The sequence below is a fragment of the Sinocyclocheilus rhinocerous genome, unplaced genomic scaffold (assembly GCF_001515625.1).
Source record: "Sinocyclocheilus rhinocerous isolate Xijiao unplaced genomic scaffold, SAMN03320098_v1.1 scaffold1350, whole genome shotgun sequence".
NCBI classification, from domain to species: Eukaryota; Metazoa; Chordata; class Actinopteri; order Cypriniformes; family Cyprinidae; genus Sinocyclocheilus; species Sinocyclocheilus rhinocerous.
Window position 1 is genome coordinate 307761 of NW_015652333.1, and position 22198 is coordinate 329958.

At 37.7% G+C, this 22198-nt stretch overlaps 2 protein-coding genes across 2 annotated transcripts; one reads left to right on the forward strand and one right to left on the reverse strand.

Moving 5' to 3' along the window:
* Positions 1-1285: 1285 nt before the first annotated feature.
* LOC107714825 (UPF0489 protein C5orf22 homolog) lies at positions 1286-8830 on the forward strand. Its single transcript, XM_016520788.1, has 7 exons — positions 1286-1386; positions 2687-2836; positions 2985-3061; positions 3500-3641; positions 3819-3885; positions 5172-5311; positions 8797-8830. The coding sequence occupies exons 1-7, from the start codon at positions 1286-1288 to the stop codon at positions 8828-8830; spliced, it is 711 nt and encodes a 236-aa protein (XP_016376274.1).
* A 9462-nt stretch (positions 8831-18292) lies between these two features.
* LOC107714827 (melanocortin receptor 4) lies at positions 18293-19284 on the reverse strand. Its single transcript, XM_016520790.1, has one exon. It carries the CDS (start codon positions 19271-19273, stop codon positions 18293-18295), a length of 981 nt encoding a protein of 326 aa, XP_016376276.1. The 5' UTR covers positions 19274-19284.
* Between the last annotated feature and the right edge of the window lie 2914 nt (positions 19285-22198).

The window sequence follows — 22198 nt, forward strand, 5'->3', positions numbered from 1 at the left end:
GTCTGACAACAGAAACAGTAATATATATATAAATGAAAACAGTTTTATTGAGAATTTGGCTGCATTAAAATACAGTATGTGAGCACCGAGAGACAAACAAATGTAAAAGGCAACAGAGGCGCTGACGTCATGAATATGCTAATTAGGGTATGACGTCATCTGGCAACATTTAGCGACTTTTCAAACTGGCTTTAGCTACTTTCTATTGAAAGAAGTTGGCAACACTGATTTCAGCACAGACTAGAACCGCCCTGAGTGAGCTGTCATCAGTCCGCCATTGTTTCGCCGCTGAAGCAGATGTAGACAAGAATGACTCCTAAGCAATTGAGGTGTTCTGTTGTTGGATGTAATAATGAACATAGCAGTCATCATTTACTCCCGACATCTGAGCCGCTGAACTCGCAGTGGATTGCATTTGTTTCTGAAGGGAATGTGCCCCCGATCTGCATAAATGCGTCTATGTTCGTGCGAATCATTCATGATCCAGCTTCATCTACAGAAGAAGTGAGTATAATGTTTTGTAATGAATCGCCTTACCTAATAATGTGCTAATTAGCAAGTTTCACGATGAATGTGACTAAAGAAAACAGGCTGTGTCCGAAATCGCCCCCTATACCCTCATTCACTATTCCCTACATTAGGTCACTAATTCAGTTCACTAGAAGGAGTGAATGAAAACGAGTAGTGAGTTCGGACAGTGAGTGCACCGGAAGGAATGCCGCTTTTGCATAGTTTGTGCTTGCTGTTTATTAATCATTTGAAACTAGCAAACTAGCAGCTCCAGTAGTAAGATTAAAGGATTTATCTTGAACTCTGTCACGGAAATTATGTATAAACCCTAATCAAACAATTTAATAATCAATTTACAATTAATTTATACCTGTGTTGTACATTATGCTGTACGCCATGGATGAGCGCTTTGTAAAAATGAACAGATTGATTATTCAGCTGCGGGCGCCATCTTCTGGCGAGATGCGGGAATTTATTCGGCGCATGACTCTCATGGTGCATTATGGGCATTCTCTAGCTGTTAAGCGTGCACCAGTTGTACACTCGTTTTTGCAGTGCATTGTGGGATTGAATGAGTGCCTGACGGAACTATTGATGCAGAAAATAACTGCATCAACAGTAACGTTAGTTCCAATAAAAGCAACATAGTCAGTGGTTTTGAATGATAAATCAGCCCCTAAACGTGTAAAATAAAAAATTGTTACCGAAATGTCATTTCCACCTGCATTAGGCTGTAAAACACATATATCGTGCCATTGGCTCGAAACATATTCCAATGAAGGGCATTAAAATGGTTCATTTGGACTCCCATCCTGATCTCCTCATCCCTGTGAACATGTCTGCTGATACGGTGTACGACAAAGAGATTCTGTTCAGGTAAGTTTGTAAGGGTTTTTCATCAACTTTGGACACGATTATAAATTATACGATTAGCCTATAGGATTTTTTTTTTTGGACACGATTGTTTTTTCATGTAAAATTTACTTATTTTTTTGTAAATGAATCTAACATATTATTATTATTATTATTATTATTATTATTATACATAAACTGTCTTGGAAACTTTTAAGTTCCTAGTTTATTTTTTTCGTTTATTTTTATTTTTTCCCATGTCAGATACCTTTCATGTGCAGATTTTATAGTTTTACCCTTGTCCCAGGCCCAGACTCTCAAAAATATGAAAAACCATTATAAAAATGTTATTGTATTATTGTAAAACTGTGATAATCTAAATGATAAGTTAAATAAACAATTTCATTATTTTAGTGAAGATTATGTGTTTTGTTGTTTATTATTTCATAAAATAAAAATAAATTATTTTTATAATATATTATAATTTTTTTTTGTTGTTGTTGTGCATCATTTTCAATCAAATTAAATCAAATTTTCCAAAAATATATTATTTAATTGTTTTCATGAGACATAACATGCTAGCCATGCAATTAGCCTCAGCAGGAGAAGTCATCCGTTTAATTCCAAAAATGTTTCAAATGTCAATTGCACAACAAAATGCTATCAGACACAACACATCATTTGAAATGTGGTGGAAATGTTAATGCGGTGTTTGAAATTACAAAGCAGCGTTATTGAGGTTATGTTAGCTTATTTATTATTATTACACTGCTATCTTTGATATATGTATATAGATTTTATTCATATTTTGATTGTTTTAATTTTTTTCCATTTTCATTTTATTTTTTTAAGTTTTGTGTTAGTCATTTTTATTATTTTTTCAAATGTCTATATAATATTAATAAATTTTATTTCAGTTTTAGTTTTCTGATATTTTAGTACATCAAGTTAATTAAGAAATTAGAAATTCAGCAGCTAGCTGAAATAAGTTTAAAAGAGTTTTGTATATTTAGTTAACATGTATCTTATTTTGAATAATGACTATTTATTTAGTTATTGAATTTTAAATATTAAATTAAAAATACAAAAATTGACAGAAATTAGCACAGTGCAGAAAGTATGACTTGTTGAAGTCTACGTGGCTATTGTCAAATAACTGTTAAAAAATGCCTGTACAAAAGAGTAACATGCATGAATACTCCTCTGACTATTAAAATCAGAGGAACTTTAAAAAGACAGCTCATGCTGTTGAAAATAAAGCCATTCACACCATTAGTTGCAACAGTGAGTATAAGGGTTGACATGTTATTGTTTGCTCCTGCAGTGAGCTGAGCATTGAGAATTGGATTATGCCAATGGTCTATGCTGGACACGTTTCCCACGTAGCCTGGCTGCATCCGTACTGGGCTCAGCAGATCAAAGAAGGGGAGCATTCTATGTGTGTGGGGAAAGATTCATCCACAACCACCATCAGGTCAGGTGCAGCATATCAGCGTGTAACCATGAGATGGCAGCAGACGTTCATTTACTATTAATAAGGATGAGACCTCCACCCTGTCAGGAGACATTGTACTGTTAGAATCATGTAAAAACATTCAGAAGAAATCTCTTTCTCTTTGTAGGGTCACAAGCAGAGACGATTACTTTTTGAGTGACGCTCTTTACGTTCCACTGGATCAGCTGGAAAACCGATGGCAAAGTTGAATTTTCAGCAGTCATTATATTATTCTTCAGCGTCACATGATCCTTCAGAAATAATTCTAATATGCTGATTTGCTGCTCAAGAAACATTTATTTAATATAAAAATCTTTCATAATATTATAAATATATTTGCAGTCATTTTCATTTAATTTAATGTGTCCTTCCTGAGGCAGGAAAAAAAAACGTAATGACCCCAAACCTTCGAATAGTAAAGTACTTACTTTTGATTAGTCACATAAAAATATAAAAATAGTGTAGAAAGACATTTCTTTTTTTATGTATGTTTTAAATTTAGTAAAATCGAAAACCTTGTTTATTCCCAGGTTTAAATGAGATCCTATGTATATTCAATGTGATCTCAGGCTTTTTAACCTCAGTGTATTTTGTTGAATACAGGACACACAAGAAGGCACATTTCCCATGGTGTCTTTACAGTTCCATGTGTTGGTTTTCAGGAGGAGCTCTTAGATTGTGTAGAGAGACGCACTCACCAGCTTGAAGACCTGGAGGCTGCATTTGCTGAACTGGTAGAGGATGACGGCCAGGAAACTGTTGAACGTTTAGCAGCAAACCCAAGGTATGCATTACTGCTGTCATTGAGACGGTAAAGCCACAGGCTCTGCTTTTTGTTTATAGCTCCATTTCAGTGCACCATTGGGCTTGATTGATTGCTGTATATGGTCAGTATGCATTTGATCAAGCAGGAGATGACAGCCTCATGCATTGATTTTTCCCCCCCTCTCTTTCTTTGTAGAATAAAATCTCTTGTCAGACTTGTACACAGCCTTAAGAATCGAACTCAGTCACCAGACTATGAAATGGTAAAGTTGTGTATATATGTGTGTGTGTGTGTGTGTGTGTGTGTGTGTTTATCCTTGTGCTAATCGGGCACTGGCATCATGGAGGGCTCTCCCCCCTCGCCTTTAACATATGGGCCATCTCTCTGGTCAATGTGTGTGTTCATTTTTTTTGCCAGAGATGTACAAAGAGCTCTTGTTTTGGCTCTGTACACACTACAAATCTGTATTAGTGTTCCAGATTTTGTGACTTTTGTGTACTGGCTTACGCAGGTGAGTAGAGCTATATTATCTTTTGGGTTATGAGTAACAAGACTTTGTCATTCTTGTTTTGATGGGTTGTTTTACTGTAATGCTATAGTGTCTTTATAAGTTTGTTACTTTCTATATTTGATAGCAAATGTTGATCGCTAACTATGTTTTTATCCTTTGGGTATTTTAATCATGTTTGAAGTATCTGTCATCCCAGATATCCCAAATAGTTTTTATGCTTTCATAGTCTACAATGATGTATGTAGAAAAATAATATCAGCAAGTTTCAAATCATCTTATTTTACCCTCATATTCTTGTAATAAACTCCTCAAGCATAATGAAAAACTAGTTGGCGGAATATACTGAAGCTTTAATCTTCTATTTTACTGTAGAGTTCACTTTTCAGAAATGTGGCTCATATCCATGCTAGTCACGTTGTTTCTGCTTGGGGTCCATTTGAAATTGAACAGTGTTGAAAAATGCAAAATAAGCTTCTGTCAGGGGTGTATTGCTGAACTCATGTTAGCGAATGTATTTATTCATGTTTAATATCTCTGAGGCATCTCAGACCAAACATTTGTAGTTTTGAAACCCCTAAACATCCTTGTCAATTTAAATGACAATCAAAATTGACATGTGTGTGTGTGTGTGTGTGTGTGTGTTTGTGTGTGTGTGTAAAATCTGGAAAAATAAGAAAATGTATATATAATCATGAGTTTAGTTAAAACATGCCAATAACATGCCAATGTAATTTAGATGTAATGAATGTGATTCAAGGCATAATCTTTAAAAACAAGTCATGCATTTTAAAGTAAATATATCAAAGATGTTTAGATATTGTTTTCTGGAAAACAAGACACAATACTAATTAAAAATGTTTTGCAGTGATGAGGAAAAATAATGAAGTATCAGTTTGTTACTTAATATCAAGTATATTTTTTCAAGCCTCCAAGCAGAACATGAGGGATAACAAATTTGCCTTCCTTGGTTTGTGGTGCTGAGGCACGTCTGCCAGTGCCACAGGCTGATATATTTGTGCCTGTGGTGTTGAGTTTAGCTGCATCAAGCAGGCTTGACCTGTGATTACTCATTGCTCCCTCACCACATCAGCAGTGAGGAGGAGATCCAGCAAATGATCACGGCTGTGCAGCTCTTCCTGGAAGCCCTGCCCAAACCCACCATAGTCACTATATTCAGGTACATCAGTCAGAGCATATGGACATCTGTTCTGTGTCTCCTTTTGAAAAGTACACTGGGTTCTTTAATCTTTTACTTATGGTTTGTTACATCCACTAAGGTTAAAAGCATTTGGTGTTTTTTTCCCCCCTCAGAGAAACATCCTATTTCTTGTTTTCTTTTTGGTCTGCATTAATTAGCTGCCACAGATCGGCCAGACTCAGCCACCTCCCAATCACAGCAAACACCTTCACCTGAATTCTAATCACACGCACCTGTCACAGATTAACAATCACCCTCAGCTCCCATTCATAAGCACACACCTCACACCACTCCAGTGTCCGATCTCGTTCCAACGAAGTGGACTCTCTCTCTCAAACATTTGTAGTTTTGAAACCCCTAAACATCCTTGTCAATTTAAATGACAATCAAAATTGACATGTGTGTGTGTGTGTGTGTGTGTGTGTTTGTGTGTGTGTGTAAAATCTGGAAAAATAAGAAAATGTATATATAATCATGAGTTTAGTTAAAACATGCCAATAACATGCCAATGTAATTTAGATGTAATGAATGTGATTCAAGGCATAATCTTTAAAAACAAGTCATGCATTTTAAAGTAAATATATCAAAGATGTTTAGATATTGTTTTCTGGAAAACAAGACACAATACTAATTAAAAATGTTTTGCAGTGATGAGGAAAAATAATGAAGTATCAGTTTGTTACTTAATATCAAGTATATTTTTTCAAGCCTCCAAGCAGAACATGAGGGATAACAAATTTGCCTTCCTTGGTTTGTGGTGCTGAGGCACGTCTGCCAGTGCCACAGGCTGATATATTTGTGCCTGTGGTGTTGAGTTTAGCTGCATCAAGCAGGCTTGACCTGTGATTACTCATTGCTCCCTCACCACATCAGCAGTGAGGAGGAGATCCAGCAAATGATCACGGCTGTGCAGCTCTTCCTGGAAGCCCTGCCCAAACCCACCATAGTCACTATATTCAGGTACATCAGTCAGAGCATATGGACATCTGTTCTGTGTCTCCTTTTGAAAAGTACACTGGGTTCTTTAATCTTTTACTTATGGTTTGTTACATCCACTAAGGTTAAAAGCATTTGGTGTTTTTTTCCCCCCTCAGAGAAACATCCTATTTCTTGTTTTCTTTTTGGTCTGCATTAATTAGCTGCCACAGATCGGCCAGACTCAGCCACCTCCCAATCACAGCAAACACCTTCACCTGAATTCTAATCACACGCACCTGTCACAGATTAACAATCACCCTCAGCTCCCATTCATAAGCACACACCTCACACCACTCCTGGGTCTGATCTCGTTCCAACGAAGTGGACTCTCTCTCTGCAATCCGTAAGATTCATTGAAAGACTTACCTTCCAAGTTATACTTACCTCATGTGTTTCCTCCAGTGTTTCCTCCTGTGTTCGTTCCAGTCCCTCGCTCCGTGGATACCCCGTCACTCACCATCGGAGGTGTGTGCTATCCACTGTCTTCCTTCCACGATCTCCTGGGAATCCCCTTACTAGAGTTATCTCTCCTCATCCTCCCAAAGGACTTCCTATCTAGCTTAACATTCACCTGCCTGTATCCTCTGCCTCACTTGCTGGAAATAAACATCATTGTTTCTCTCTAACCCTCTGTGTGAGTCTCTTTCCGTAACAGAAGATCGGACCTTAATGGGATTCAGCAAGAAGTAAGTGGTGTCCCCTGTCCCCGTTTTAGTTCTGTTTTTGAAAAGTTTTTTTTTGTTTTGTCCCTGTTTCTCCCCACGGCATGCAATCTGCTGCGTGGTTCTCCGTCCTCGCTCGCCGGGATCTCCTCTTCTACGAGTACGCCGGGGAGTTCTGCAGGCTCGCCGCGGTGACGGTGTTCGAGGATGCCGTCCTTAATCAGCTGTTCTGGCTCGGGGCCAATTACCATCGCCCCGTGGACCTCCCAGACACCACTGGTTCAGCCCGGGAAGGGCTCCTGATCCCCAGTTCAGCCCGGGAAGGGCTCCTGATCCCCAGTTCAGCCCGGGAAGGGCTCCTGATCCCCAGTTCAGCCCGGGAAGGGCTCCTGATCCCCAGTTCAGCTCGGGAAGGGCTTCTGATCCCCAGTTTTGCTCAGTGTCGGCTCCAGCCCCAGAGCTCGCTCCAGTGTCGGCTCCAGCCCCAGAGCTCGCTCCAGGGTCGGCCCCAGGCCTCGCTCCAGTGCCCGCTCCTCCTGAGCGACCCCCAGGATTCCTAGATTTCCCCAAGAAGATTTGGGGGGGGCGGGCATATACCTGTGGCTGAGCCAACCAAGGCCACGGAGGATCCGCCATGGCGACCTGACCTGATCCGCCATGGCCTCCCGGGTCCCCTGATCCGCCATGGCGGCCTGAACTACCTGCTCCGACATGGCGGCCCGAACTGTCTGCTGTGCCATGGCCTCCTGGACTCCCTGGTCCGCCCTGGAGTCCTTCCGTGTCTCTGTCCTGTACCAGCCTCCAGGGCGCCCACCCCCCTTCCCCGGTGGATATGTTACGGCGCGGGACGAGCCTACTGTCTTCCTTCCGCGATCTCCTGGGAATCCCCTTACTAGAGTTCTCTCCTCATCCTCCCAAAGGACTTCCTATCTAGCTTAACATTCACCTGCCCGTATCCTCTGCCTCACTTGCTGGAAATAAACATCATTGTTTCTCTCTAACCCTCTGTGTGAGTCTCCTTCCGTAACATTAGCACTGTAATTGATGATATAATGATTGTACATACGTAGGCTGGTTGTTGCCCCAAAAGCAGATGCTTGAATCTGTGCCGTTGAGACAGATGGTATTATGTGAGACTAGTGTCTCTGTGATCTGTTAGCATGCTTTTTAATGAGCATAGACTCAACATCACACTCATCAGTCACTCTCTTATCTCTGAGCCAGGGGGAGCTCAGCCCTTCATGGTCCATGGGAATATTTTTCATTATGTAGTGTTTTTTTTTGTTTGTTTTTTTTGGCTTTGTTTCACTATTTGTTTGTATTTATCAATATGTATTTAATATCACCAGGGGTATATATTTACTTCATAAGTTTGGGGTCAGTAAAAAAATTTTATTGTTGCATTACTATAGTCTCCAGTGTCACATGATCCTTCAGATGTTAATCTAATATGCTGATTTGGTGATAAGAAACATTTCTTATTTTTAGCAATGTTGAAAACAGATGTGCGGCTTAATATTTGTGTTGAATATTTTTTTTATTCTCACTTTTAAAGCGCTTTTTTTTTTTTTTTTTTTAAATTCCCACCCCTGTTTTTATACAGTCTATGGTCTGGTCCAGCGTTTACACACGCACACGCACATGCGCGCGCTTTTTGAATGTATTATAGTTATTTTTTTTTTTAAATACTGACCACAATCTTTTGAACAGTAGTGTGTGTGTGTATAAGTCATTGCACATATATTATTAATGTATGTATACAGTTTAAATAAGATTAAGATAAAAGATTAAACTATTTCTTAAATTTCCATTCATTCATGTCAGATCCAGTTTGGATGAGTATTGCCCAGCGTGCTGAACATTCTAGAGTCCCTCTTTGGCTGCTTAGATGTTCACAGAGTATGAATCAATACCATCAGAGATCACATCACAGACCCCACGAGGAGGGAGGTTAAATTCAACAGCAGCTGTGGCGTGTCCTTTGCCAATGGCTGCTTTCAGAAAGGTGGATGTAGCAACGCTTTTAAAACCATGCTGTGATTTTGCTGTGTACTCTATTACTGCTTGCATTGAGTGCATATGGAACAATGAGGTTGAGATGCATAGATGCAAACCGAAAAAGTTTTCAATTTAAGTGCATTCATTCAAAATAAGAGATGCCGAAACACTGGGTAATATTTTTTTCTGTATTGTCACCAAAATAATGGTTTATCAGCACAGTAAAGTAAAAAGCTTAAGACTTTCATATGAATGCTGTGCTGCAGTCTTTCATCCCTTGTGTATGCATACTATAGTCTGGGAATAGCAGATACATACAATACTGCACATTTCCCCTCTTCCTGTGTGGCCCCTTGTGCTTCGGCTGTCTTTGTCTGAAGCCTGAGGTGGTTACCAATTCACCTGAGCTTTGTACATGTCACCCTCCTTTATTGCTCTATGCCCACAGACTTCTAGACTGGCCCGAATATGCCTGACCTGACTTTTAATTTCACTGCATGACAAAACAACTATGAGATAAAAGGATAGTTCACAAAATAATGAAAATTGTTATCATTTACTTCACCCTCATTTTGTCCCATATTTGCATGGCTTTCTTTCTTCTGTGGAACAAAATGTCAAATAAAAATCAGTGTTGTTTTGAACCCCTATGACTTTCATTGTAAGGACAATCACAATTGAAATATTCTCCAAAATATCTTATGATAGTTTATACTAGGGGGTTGTTGAATGCTTGAATCTGATTGGCAAACATGCTGAGGTAAGATGTGCAATGAAATGAAAATACAACAAATAAAATAAAACATCTGAACAATGTCTTAAGGTGTGGTAACCATAGTATAAGCGGAATAATTGACTCCGGTACGTTGAATTATTAGAAAATAATGCACACCCAAGGTGGAGTGAAGTGGAGTCATCGTCAATTATTCCTTACATAAAGACAGTAAAACATGTATGGAGGGTAAAGGATGACAAATTTAATTTTTGGCTGAACTGTCTCTTCAACTGTTAGCAGGAATTTTATACCATATCACTCTAATGTAAATAAAACCCTTTTATCGACAGTCAGAAGTTCAAAATATAGGAGTTTGAAATTGTGGTGTTACATATAAACTCAGTCCAGTGTTCCACGCATGAGAGGAGACAGTCGTCACAGTCACTTAAAAAGCCCCGGCTGATCGGTTGCTTAGCTAATCTTTGGTGGCAGTGGCTCTCCAACAGTAATTGGCCTGAATCCTGTGAGAAAGAGACTGTTGCACTGCTATATTGCCTTTGAATACAGTACAATTTATCCTTTAAGCCACCCTGCATACATTCATCACTTTGTTATTAAGGCTGAAATTTATTCAGTGAAAATCTTTAGCATGAATTGACTCAGTTGGATTTGTGTATGTGTTCATAATAAATAGTTTTTAATGCATACTTGCAAAGATCATCAAGATGTCTCAGTGTGAACTGATTTCAGAGTCTGATAAGCAGTTATGCTTGTAACAAATGCTAAACGATGCAGCACGTGACATCAATTGCAGGATGCCTCAAAGCTGTTTTGACTTGCAGAAAACAGCAATTGCTGATGTTCTGTGCCATTAGCTTACATACAACTTCTGAACTCAGGGAAGTACAATTGCATAAAAATAGCTTTATTCAATTTACTTAAGATGAATGCTAGCTTCAATGGTGAATTAATATGACCTGTCATTTTAGATGCTTTCATAAGAGCAACTGTGACGCATGCTGGCTATCTCTCCGCAACTAAATATGTTCCATTAACCGTAATCACAGACTGAATGATGAGTCCTCTAATACTGGTCTGAATACATGGTTTGCACAAAATAACACACAGAGCACAGTCTAAATTGTTTTGACCCTGAACTCAACAACACTAAAATTTATTTTCCTCTTTTCGGACTCATTTGCCCTACAGAAAACAGCAGTGGTGGTTTGTCATGACAGGATGAATCTCCAAAATGTTTTTTAAATAACGCCTACAGCAAAACAATTAAATGGTATTCAAACTCTGTACATGTATATTATGATAATGTGTATACAAAATAAGTATTTTATTTATCTTCAGAGTACTAATGACAGAGGAGGCTGACAGACTCCCCCAATGCAAAAACTGACCAACGAGAATGTATGTAAACGATGCAAAGTCATTTGTCTGGCAAAAATGCATCTGAAAAGAGAGAGAGAGAGAGAGAATAAAAAAATCTGCCTCCTCCTGTAAATGGCTGAGACACAAATAAGGATGTCTAACATGATGAAAAGAAAAAAAATCATATTTTTATAATCAAACAATCAATCAATAAAGTAAAATAAAATCAATGACTCTAAAATGTCAAGACATCAAGTAAAAGCATCATGCACCTTGAATAAAAAATAGATTACTTAATTTTGTTGTTGTTGTTAAATGGTTTTTGAACATTTTTAAAGTGTTTTTATTTTTTTATTTTTTTTACAATTATCAAAAATATCAAGACATTTTCTTATGTTGACTTTATTTAATCTGATAAAATGTGCTTTTTATCGAAAGGATGTATGATTATATGAGAGATTATTTTAAAACTCAATTACCTTGGTTTGTCCAATATTTATAAAGTTTTAAAACCAAATTGCTTCAGTGCTTTCTAATATTATATTATTATATAAAATAGCAGTGATTTTAGCAGCAATTTTGTTTTACAATTTTTTTAATATTTGAAAACCATTTAAACCCCAAGACAAAGTCGATGTGGCGTAACCAAGATGCAAGCCATTTTTTAAATCAGTGGAAAACCATTAAGCAGAGTGCACGGATGAGTCAAGGTCATTGAGTTTTAAAAATATTTGAAAACCATTTAAACCCCAAGACAAAGTCGATGTGGCGTAACCAAGATGCAAGCCATTTTTTAAATCAGTGGAAACCCATTAAGCAGAGTGCACGGATGAGTCAAGGTCATTGAGTTTTAAAATAATATCACACAAGGTAAAAAATAAAATAAAATTCTTTGATCAGACTTTTAATTCAGAAATTGAAAATATGTTCATTGTAGAAGAGGTATTCAAGTCATTTTCATTATCACTAACCATAAAATTCACATGGTCTGGGACAAACTTTTTCATGGACAGGCCCACATGAAGATGAGGAGGATATATTATAGAGGCCCTTAGTGGCCCCTCCTCTCATCCAGTCCCCGGGAAAAAATCTCATTCACAATGACAGCCCTGATCCGTGATAAATGACCCTGCATGATTTGTTATATTCATGTCCATGTTTACAAGTGTTTGGGTTGGTAATCAGAAAGATTATAACATGTTGTTAATAATCAAGGCTAATTTAAGCTTTCAGAGAGAGATCATATGTGTATGGAAGCATAATTATCAGCTAAGGGATATGATGGAAACCATACTACAGTTTTATTTCAACAAAGTAAGGAGAGCAGGTTTGATCAATATTAATTTACACTTTAGCCTGCCTAGAAAATTCCCTCACAGACCGCTGCTGCTAAACTAAACAGATGTACTTGGATCAATACAGTGAATTAATAGATTTATGTATACATTTGGCAGGCACTTTTATCCATAACAACTTAAAAGTATGCATTTTATGAATATATGTAGACTATTTCCAGGCATATCCTTCACCTTGACTTTGTAAACGCCATGATTGTCAATCACAATCCAGTATTATGGCAAAGTCTTAAAAATGTGCGATGTAAAGCACATAAGGCCAATTGTCCTTTGTATTTTTACAGAACGAAAGCACTAAATGGAAAACTGCATCTGTGAGGTGCGTCAGACCATTTTTGGCATCATGTCTAAGCGGGATTATGCCAGGTTGTGAGTGTTCTCATCTGCACTAAATATCAATGCGATGAGATGCAGACAGGCAGCTCACAGACACACAGAACACACCATTCCCACAGCGTTTAGACTCCCTAATGGATACATTTTATTCACATCTCATTCCCTATTTTCCTACAAAGTAATCATGTAAGGCAAAAATAGACTTGCCTCAGCAGCTCACCGTGATTGTGAATATCATCTTATGCCATTAGCCTTGTTATCTTGCAGGTGTAATTGAAACTGGTTTGCATTTTCATGGTTCATTTGGTTAAAAAAAATTAAATTATTTTTTGCCGTTTTTCTTTTGTTCCTGATAGCAAATGTAATATCCTTTATTGTGTTTGCTTAATACAAAAGTGTCTGTATTTGGCTCTGGAAATGGCTTTTTTTATCATATTTCTGTCCATGTCTTTCAGTCAAAAATGCATCTAAAAAGAAAAAAAACTGAATAAATAAAATAGGCCTTAGGTAGATTAATAACAAATAAAGATGTCAGTGATTATGAAAAGACATTCACATATTTGAAATATCATACCATTTTCACTATCAGTCAATCAATCAATGGCTCTAAAAATGTCAAGTGATGTAACCATTAACCAAAGCACTGCAATCCTTGCACCACACAACTCAATCATTATTTTTAAACAGGTTTTCTGTTTTTCTAACATTTTTAGGTATTAAAAAATTGTCCTTGACTTATCAGACCTCACTGATTTCCTGGTTTTCAACATAATAACAAAATGGCTTCCAGCATGTTGGTTGATGTTACGGGGCAAACAAGATGTGAGACGTACGGATCCATTTGCAAGCTTTATTAAGGGCGTGGTCAAAACAGGCGAGGGTCAGGCAATGGCAAACAGGTATATAGAAGACAAAACAAGAGCAGTCCAGTAAACAAGCGAGGGTCAGTCGACAGCGAACGTAATCCAACAGGGCGAGACTAGAGGAATAATCCAGGTACAAGGCAAAGATCAGAACACGAGAAAACAGACAAGGCAAGACTAAGATAAGGCTAGGAAAACTAAGCAGGCTCCGTAAGGTAGCTACCAGCTATAGCAGTGATACACGCTAAACAACACTCGGCAGTTTGAAAAGGATCTGAGTGGGTGTAATATAGTGAGTGTGAGATTGGTTACAGCTGTGTGCAATCAGTGCAATGGATGATGGGATATGTAGTCCGGGATGACATGCAACAGTTTGTGTAGTGTGAGAGTCAATGTAACAGAAGAGTGACCTCTGGTGGCGATTGAACGGAAGTCCATGGACCGGATTCGTGACAGTTGACACTAAGGTCAAACAGTTTTGAAATATTTATAAAATTTTAAAATTAAATTGCTGCATTGCTATTTAAAAGATAATGCCAAACTACTTTGAGCCAACATTTATTTTTATCAAGAATTAAAGCCTCAGACTTTAATTTATAAATAGAACAGATCACAGAAGAAGAGGTATTCAAGTCATTTTTTATTTAATTTTTTATTGATTTATTCTACATTTTAGATCAATTAATTATATTCGCTATATATATATATTATATTCAAGTCAGCAAAACTAATCAGTTTCATTCTGATTATTTTATAAATGCCTGCAACATAGCATTTTTAAACTCATTTAAAAACAGAAATAAAGTCTAATCGCACTTTCTGTGCATATGTTTACATATTTGAACTTCTCAATAGAAATCCAATGTGACAAGGCATCTACATTTATTTTAGACTGGAGCTTTCTTTTCCTGATATATTGACAATAACTATCAAAAACATAAATAATATGCTTTTGAACCAGCTCCAGCTTACTTAAAGGGAGCATTAATCATCATAACGATGACTTCAAAATTCACATTTATTTATTTATCCATCTATCTATCCATCCAGTGCATAATTTATTGTCAAGACTAATTATGATACTCAGGCTCATTGCTGTATTTTTTCCTTCTTTCTTTACCAAATAAATTACTAAAATTATAACTTATCCAACCTAGCCAAGCTCAAATTGCTAAGAAAAGGAGCCTTTCACAAATAATTTCAGGCTTTTATGAGGTAGCCTCATTTATCGAGACACAGCCATGGGTATAGAGCTAAAATGTCAATGCCCATGCTCAATTAGAGGCAATGAGTTTGAGTGACCAAACAGGAGAATTACAGAGAAACCCCTTATGCATCTTCTTGCCTATACACAAATTGCCTCCAATTTATACATTTGCATTTCAATTCAAAGATATCTTTCCATGCATACCAAGAAAGCATTTAAAGCTGTGAAAAATCTAGCTTGCATGTGGCAGAAGCACTTACGATTTCACATGTTCAGAAAAAAAAAAAAAGTGTTTTTTTTTTTTTTAAAAGTAAGTCAAGAAATGAATGTGTGTGTGTGTGTGTGTGTGTGTGTGTGTGTGTATATAGGCCTATTTTTTATGCCTCTTATGAAGCTCCAATCTGAGACGCTCTTATTCTTGGAATTTATACTGATTTCTTCCAGATTTTTACATGTGAATGGATTATTATGTCAAATCAAAATCAACAAAATGGCTCACTATTAGCAAGCCTTTTGAATGGGGGGGGATTAATTAACTACATGTACTTACTATATGGTTAGGGTTAGGATTTTGGTTTGGCTTTGGGCTACTTGCATGTAATTATGCATAATTAATTGTTATTATAATAGTAAATCCATGCAACGTGTAACAAGGACACTTTAAAATAAAGTGTTACCATTTTGTGTTTCTGTTGTAACTACATCATCTCGATGCAAAAAGCATCTTTCTCCATTGAGAGGCATTAAAAAGTAGCTCCATATTCTCACTACATACATTGAAAATATTTTATTATATTAGAGTAGATAGTAAAAGTGCCATGTATATCACTTGTATTTAAAGGCTTGCATATCATGCCACAGATTGGGATAATTACTAGTGAAGCGTTTGAGACTGTGTGTTCTTGTGGTGCCATCAGCTACCAGTGGTCATGATGTCATTTTCACTGTTGCTCCAGAGAGATTTGTCACTTACAGTTCAGGTGACTGGCTCAAACCACCTGTAATTAGGAAAAAGTGCCCATGATCAAAGATGGCAGAATTGAAATTGTGTACTTCCAGAGAGTCAGGCACCAGCTGAGCCATTGCCATTGCTAACAGGAATGCCAACTGACAGCTTACAGACCTCAACCTGCTGAAAGAACCAATCCCAGTATTTTCTTTGTGCATTCAGTGGCGTTGGCCTTGATTTAAGGTCAAATAATATTACTGTATAGAGAAGAAAATCATGGGGATAAATGAGAGCTTAGTGGAGGTGCAAAGTGACAGAAATCCTTCCTTTAGTAGTTGTACTAGATGAGAGTCTGTTCAGCGCAATATGGTGACATTAAAAAAAAACTGATCAAATAAATAGCCTTTAAGAGCTTACAGGCAATCTTTTACTAGATTATATAGATATTTACCTTTTGAGCTCCATGACTCTGAAGCTGGAAAGGAAGGGAAATGGAATAAAATCCAAGAGCAAAAGCAAAACCATCAAATCTGTTATCATTTGACCAATTCCACAAGAAAACATATGAGGCATAATTGCTGGTTTTGATGTTGTTTTATTTGCACAATGAGATGTTAAATTGATCAATAGATTACTCAGAGGTGACTTTTTGTTGTCCTGATGATGAATGCTTTTCTATATACTTAGAAAGGGCTCAGTCTCTAAATAACTTTTATGAGGTCTGTACAAAAAAAATAGAGAGAGATCTAGGTATAAAATCTTATTGTTTTTGTCTTTTAATAATATTGTAAATTGTGATTGATTGCATATGCTAATGTGTAACCAGTCTGCATGAACATAATTTCAGATATTTTGCAGGGCAGAGAAGCCATTTCATTTCCAATAAAGACTGCAAATTAACTTAATAGGATAGGTTTCCATCAGGCTAACAGGCCGTTTCGATTTTTCAAATTCTTTGAGCTGAAAAATATTGCTGGACCAGGAGGATCCCCAGGGTTTACAAATGGGAAATGGCTCTTAATTAGGCAGCTGTCCAAGCATGTTAAAAGGGCATGTATTAAAGGAGAAGAGGGCTTGATTCAATAAGTACCTGTCTAGAGAAGTGTGCAAACCCAATTCATCTAGCTGTCTTAAACTCTGCCTGCTCTCTTTTAGTTAATTTTATGAGCGATTTCATTTGTTTAATACATGGAACTACAGGTGCATCTCAATAAATTAGAATGTCGTGGAAAAGTTCATTTATTTCAGTAATTCAACTAAAATTGTGAAACTCGTGTATTAAATAAATTCAATGCACACAGACTGAAGTAGTTTAAATCTTTGGTTTGGTTTTAATTGTGATGATTTTGGCTCACATTTAACAAAAACCCACCAATTCACTATCTCAACAAATTAGAATACTTCATAAGACCAATAAAAAAAACTGGCTCAAACCACCTGTAATTAGGAAAAAGTGCCCATGATCAAAGATGGCAGAATTGAAATTGTGTACTTCCAGAGAGTCAGGCACCAGCTGAGCCATTGCCATTGCTAACAGGAATGCCAACTGACAGCTTACAGACCTCAACCTGCTGAAAGAACCAATCCCAGTATTTTCTTTGTGCATTCAGTGGCGTTGGCCTTGATTTAAGGTCAAATAATATTACTGTATAGAGAAGAAAATCATGGGGATAAATGAGAGCTTAGTGGAGGTGCAAAGTGACAGAAATCCTTCCTTTAGTAGTTGTACTAGATGAGAGTCTGTTCAGCGCAATATGGTGACATTAAAAAAAAACTGATCAAATAAATAGCCTTTAAGAGCTTACAGGCAATCTTTTACTAGATTATATAGATATTTACCTTTTGAGCTCCATGACTCTGAAGCTGGAAAGGAAGGGAAATGGAATAAAATCCAAGAGCAAAAGCAAAACCATCAAATCTGTTATCATTTGACCAATTCCACAAGAAAACATATGAGGCATAATTGCTGGTTTTGATGTTGTTTTATTTGCACAATGAGATGGCATTACAAAAGTTACAATTATCTTAACTTACAAAATACAAAAATAAATTCATAAGTATGAAACACATTTATTAAGCTGCAACGGTTCTCGAGCTGGATAATTGAGGTACCAACCTGCTAAGAGAACATAATCACAGTAGCCAAATATTGTGCATGTGCTTGAGTAACTGAATCACACACAGTCCTATACATTTTCTGTCATTTAATGCTTTTAAATATTGGCACTTTGACTTTTTGATTTCTTAATCAGTAGATAAAATGAATGAGACTTATATATAAATAAACACCAAAAACAGCATGTCAATGAATGAAAGAACTGAATACTTGAGTCAATAACATTAGCATTTTTTTTCATGTTCAGCACAGCCATAGTATCACATTTCTCTGGGTATCAAATAAATGTGTACAGAATAATCACATAAGCTATGCAGTGTAATTAGATCTTCTTCATTCTCAGCATCATCCAGCAAGCCAACATCTCCCAATCAGTACCTTGACGTCAAACAGAAACAAGCTTATACACACAGAGAGGTCAGTCCATACCAGCAGCAGCAGATCTCCTTGAAGGTTTTCCTCATCTCTTGGCTCCTGAAGGCATAGATGAGAGGGTCTATGACCGAGTTGCACATAATGAGGATCAGATACATGTTGAAGTGGGACATGAAGCAGATGCAATAGGGGTTCCGGGGGCAAGATATCATGAGGATGAGGTGCAAGAAAAAGGGAGCCCAGCACACCACAAATACTCCCAGCAGGATAGTGATTGTGATGGCCCCTTTCATATTTGCCGCCTGCCAGATAGGGCCGTTGCCAGGGAGGGCGGCAATGCGCTTCATGTGCAGCCGGGCTAGAAGAAACATGTGGACGTAGAGCGAGGCCATAAGCGCCAGCATGGTGAAGAACATGCTGATAAGGCAGATGAGAACGGTGGTGCTCTCCGAGTACACAATAAAGAGCACGCCAGAGACCATGCAGAAGGTCCAGATGCAGGTGATGATGGTGCCCGCCCGCCGTTGGGTCATGATGTTGTGGTAGCGCAAGGCGTAGAAAATCGTGATGTAGCGGTCCACTGCAATGGCCAACAAACTCCAAATGGAGGCCAACAGCGAGCTGCAGATCATCGAGTCAAAAATGTTGTCCATGTTCTTGATGATGCTCTCGCGATTGGTCAGGTTGCCCCCCGTGATGAGTGCCATCACTACCGTTTCTGAGGCATTGGAGACACTGACCAACAAGTCTGCTACGGCTAAACTGCAGATAAAGAAGTACATGGGAGAATGAAGGTTCTTGTTCTTGATAATAGCAGCAATCACCAGAATGTTCTCCAGGAGACTGACGAGCCCGAGTGTGAGGAAGACCTCTGTGGAGATGAGGAGCTGCTCATAGCATCCAGAGGCTGATCCTCTCTCACCTTGAACAGGCTTTCCCACTGGCAAAGCTCCCTGGCTGTGATTTCGGTATGAATGATGCAGTCCATGATGATGTGAGGTGTTCATTTCCCTGAATATCCGTAATCAGTGCTTTGATCTCTATCTACTTCAGTCTGGTAAATTCAAATTGAACATCATCTGTCATGTGGATCAAAGAAAGCAGGTGCTGTATGAGCATCATACACCTCACCTCACCTCAGTAATAACTCTTCCTCTAAAAGAGCAAAAACATCCGACAATGGTCTGCAAGAGCCTCCTACACAAAACACACACCCACAAAAAAAAAGAATAAATAAATAGAGACAGAAACATGCAGAACGAGAATCAGAGGATAGGAGACAGCGGCAACTGGCTGAATCTGAAAACGCTGACTCTGTTTCAACACTGTTGAAGTGCAAACAGCAACATGCAGCACTCAGAGTGAGGCACTCAGTCTTCAGAGTGAGTCCAGCACTTGGCAGGCAGGCGAGTGAAATACTCTTGCCTCCACAGCCACTGACTGGCATGTTGAGCCCAGGCTCCTCCCCCAGCTCTCTTAACCAATCAGAGGCAGTTTTGATGGGTGAATGTATGCTAATATCAGAAGGAGGTCAGAGTATGAATTGGGTTGCCTGTTTTCAACAAATAGATAAAATCCTTTAAAGAAGGTGTTTTCTTAAAGCATTTTGGTGGTATGTTTATAAAATCAAGTAAATCAAGGAACAAGCACTGAGTGTATCTTGCAAGTATGATTATATTTAAATATATATAGGCTATAAATGATTCAGTGATTCACTGTGACAATCACTTGTTTAATTTCTGAATGAATAAGTGTTTTGAATGAATCTGATATATTAATGATTCAATAATTCACTCAAAGAAAGTCACTTGTTTAGTTTCTGAATAAATCTGAAGATATTCAATAAATTGAACAAATCCAGGCCGTAACCAGCTATGAGGCCACCGAGGACCGGACCTCGGTAAATGTTTCATGTTAAAAAATAAAATGTGTTCTTTGAATGACTAATTTGCTGTTAAACTCCTCATATGAATGCCTGCATGACATGCATAATACAGTTCAGAAAGTTTGCAATAATGTTTAGCGCTCGTGGTATGAAAATGATCGCTGCGATGCGAGGCGCTGGCGGAGTGAACGAGGCTTGAGAGAGAGTTGTGAGTGTGAGGGCGCGGGCGCAGCCTCCGTGTTGCCAGATCCAGCTATTATTAACGTTTTTGGACTTGTCTTTTCCACTTAATTTAACACGTTAGAAAGTTAATAAAGTAGGAAGTTGCAGTTTAGAGTCATCTGTATCTTTATCTTATCTTATTTTCAAAAGATTGGAAATAATTTCGGTTTGTTTTTATTTATTTTTAGTTTTTTCTTTGTTTTAGTATCAAAATCTGGCAACACTGCATCGCCGGCACTGAAAGCAATCAAAAAAGCCCATGGACAGGTTTTTGCTGACAGGATACGACATTCGGCAAGGGAAACGCAAAAATTATCATGATATTATCTGTCATAAACGTTATCAACGATGTCAAAAACAGTAGCATTTAACACTAGTACACACAGATCTGTCGAACAAGTAGGTTAGAGAATTTCAATTCAAGTTTATTTGTATAGCGCTTTGCACGATACAAAACTTTGCAAAGCAACTTTACAGCAAATTAAGTTTCTACAATATTTAGTGGTAGCTTATCAGTGGTGACTGTCAGTTAATGTACATATGGCAGAAATGTACGGAAAAATCAATTAAAGACGTAATCAAACAGACGATGAACACTATTAACAGCAATTATTATATGATGCAATCAAACTTATAGCAAAATGTGGTAGTTCTGTATGTTGTTTCAGGGTTGGCATCATCTGAGGTCCTCTGAGGGGTTGGCATCATCTCTTCTCAGGTGTTCTGGATCCAGACTGAAGCTTGTGTAAATCCTAGTTACATCCCGTGGCAAAAACAAAGAAACAAATAGAGACATAATTAGCGTAGCTGCTGTTCCAACCAAGCAAAATGTATTTGTTTAACCCAAACTAAAGAATAATAATGTGCATTTGATCAGATATAACTGCCGTACAAGATTATGAGATGCATTATTTGAATGCTTGGCCAAAGAGATGTGTCTTTAATCTAGATTTAAACAGCGAGAGTGTGTCTGAACCCCGAACGTGAAATGCAATTTCTTTTCTGCAATTATTGAATTAAATGAAATACGCAAAAACTAGCCATGAAGAAGTCTATGCTGTCATTCAGTATAGTTAAATTTTCACAAATCGTGCTATAAACTTTCATAAGAGCACTAGACAAAGTTATTGTAGTAAAGTATTGTTGCAATAAACAACTGATAAAATTATCCACCCTTAAATAAAGTATTAACACATTTTTGATGCAATAAATAGGGTAGCCTATGATTTAAAAATAATCATCCCTCCAAAACAGAGAAAACATATTTCACAAACATCCACATGTCTGTCTCCTTTAAAGTGTTTATAGTGTATATGAGTTGTATTTGTAGGGGTTATTATAACACAATTCTTTAACACCAACCCCCATCACCCCCCACACACACACACACACCCCCGGACCTCACTAATTTTTAAAGCCTGGGTACGCCGTGAACAAATCTATCAAATAAATGATTCAGTGATTTACTCATAAAGATGGTCAATTGTTTAGTTTCTAAATTAATCTGTGTTTTGAATGATTTGGTTATATAAATGATTTAATGATTCGCTTGTTTTGATTGTGAATAATTTTTTGTGTTGTTGAACAAATTGCAAATTGAGTGAATGCACATACACAATGCACAGACGAACATGTAGGCTACTGTATATATGGAATACACAAACACTGACAAGCAGATTGATACATATAGTGAAATGTCGCAGTGCTGTTGGACTGTATATATTCTGCTCAGCCAATCAGATTCGAGGACTGGAACCAGGGCCGCATTAAGACCTCACTGGGCCCTGGGGCTATGACTTACTGCAGGGCCCCCCATCACAATAAT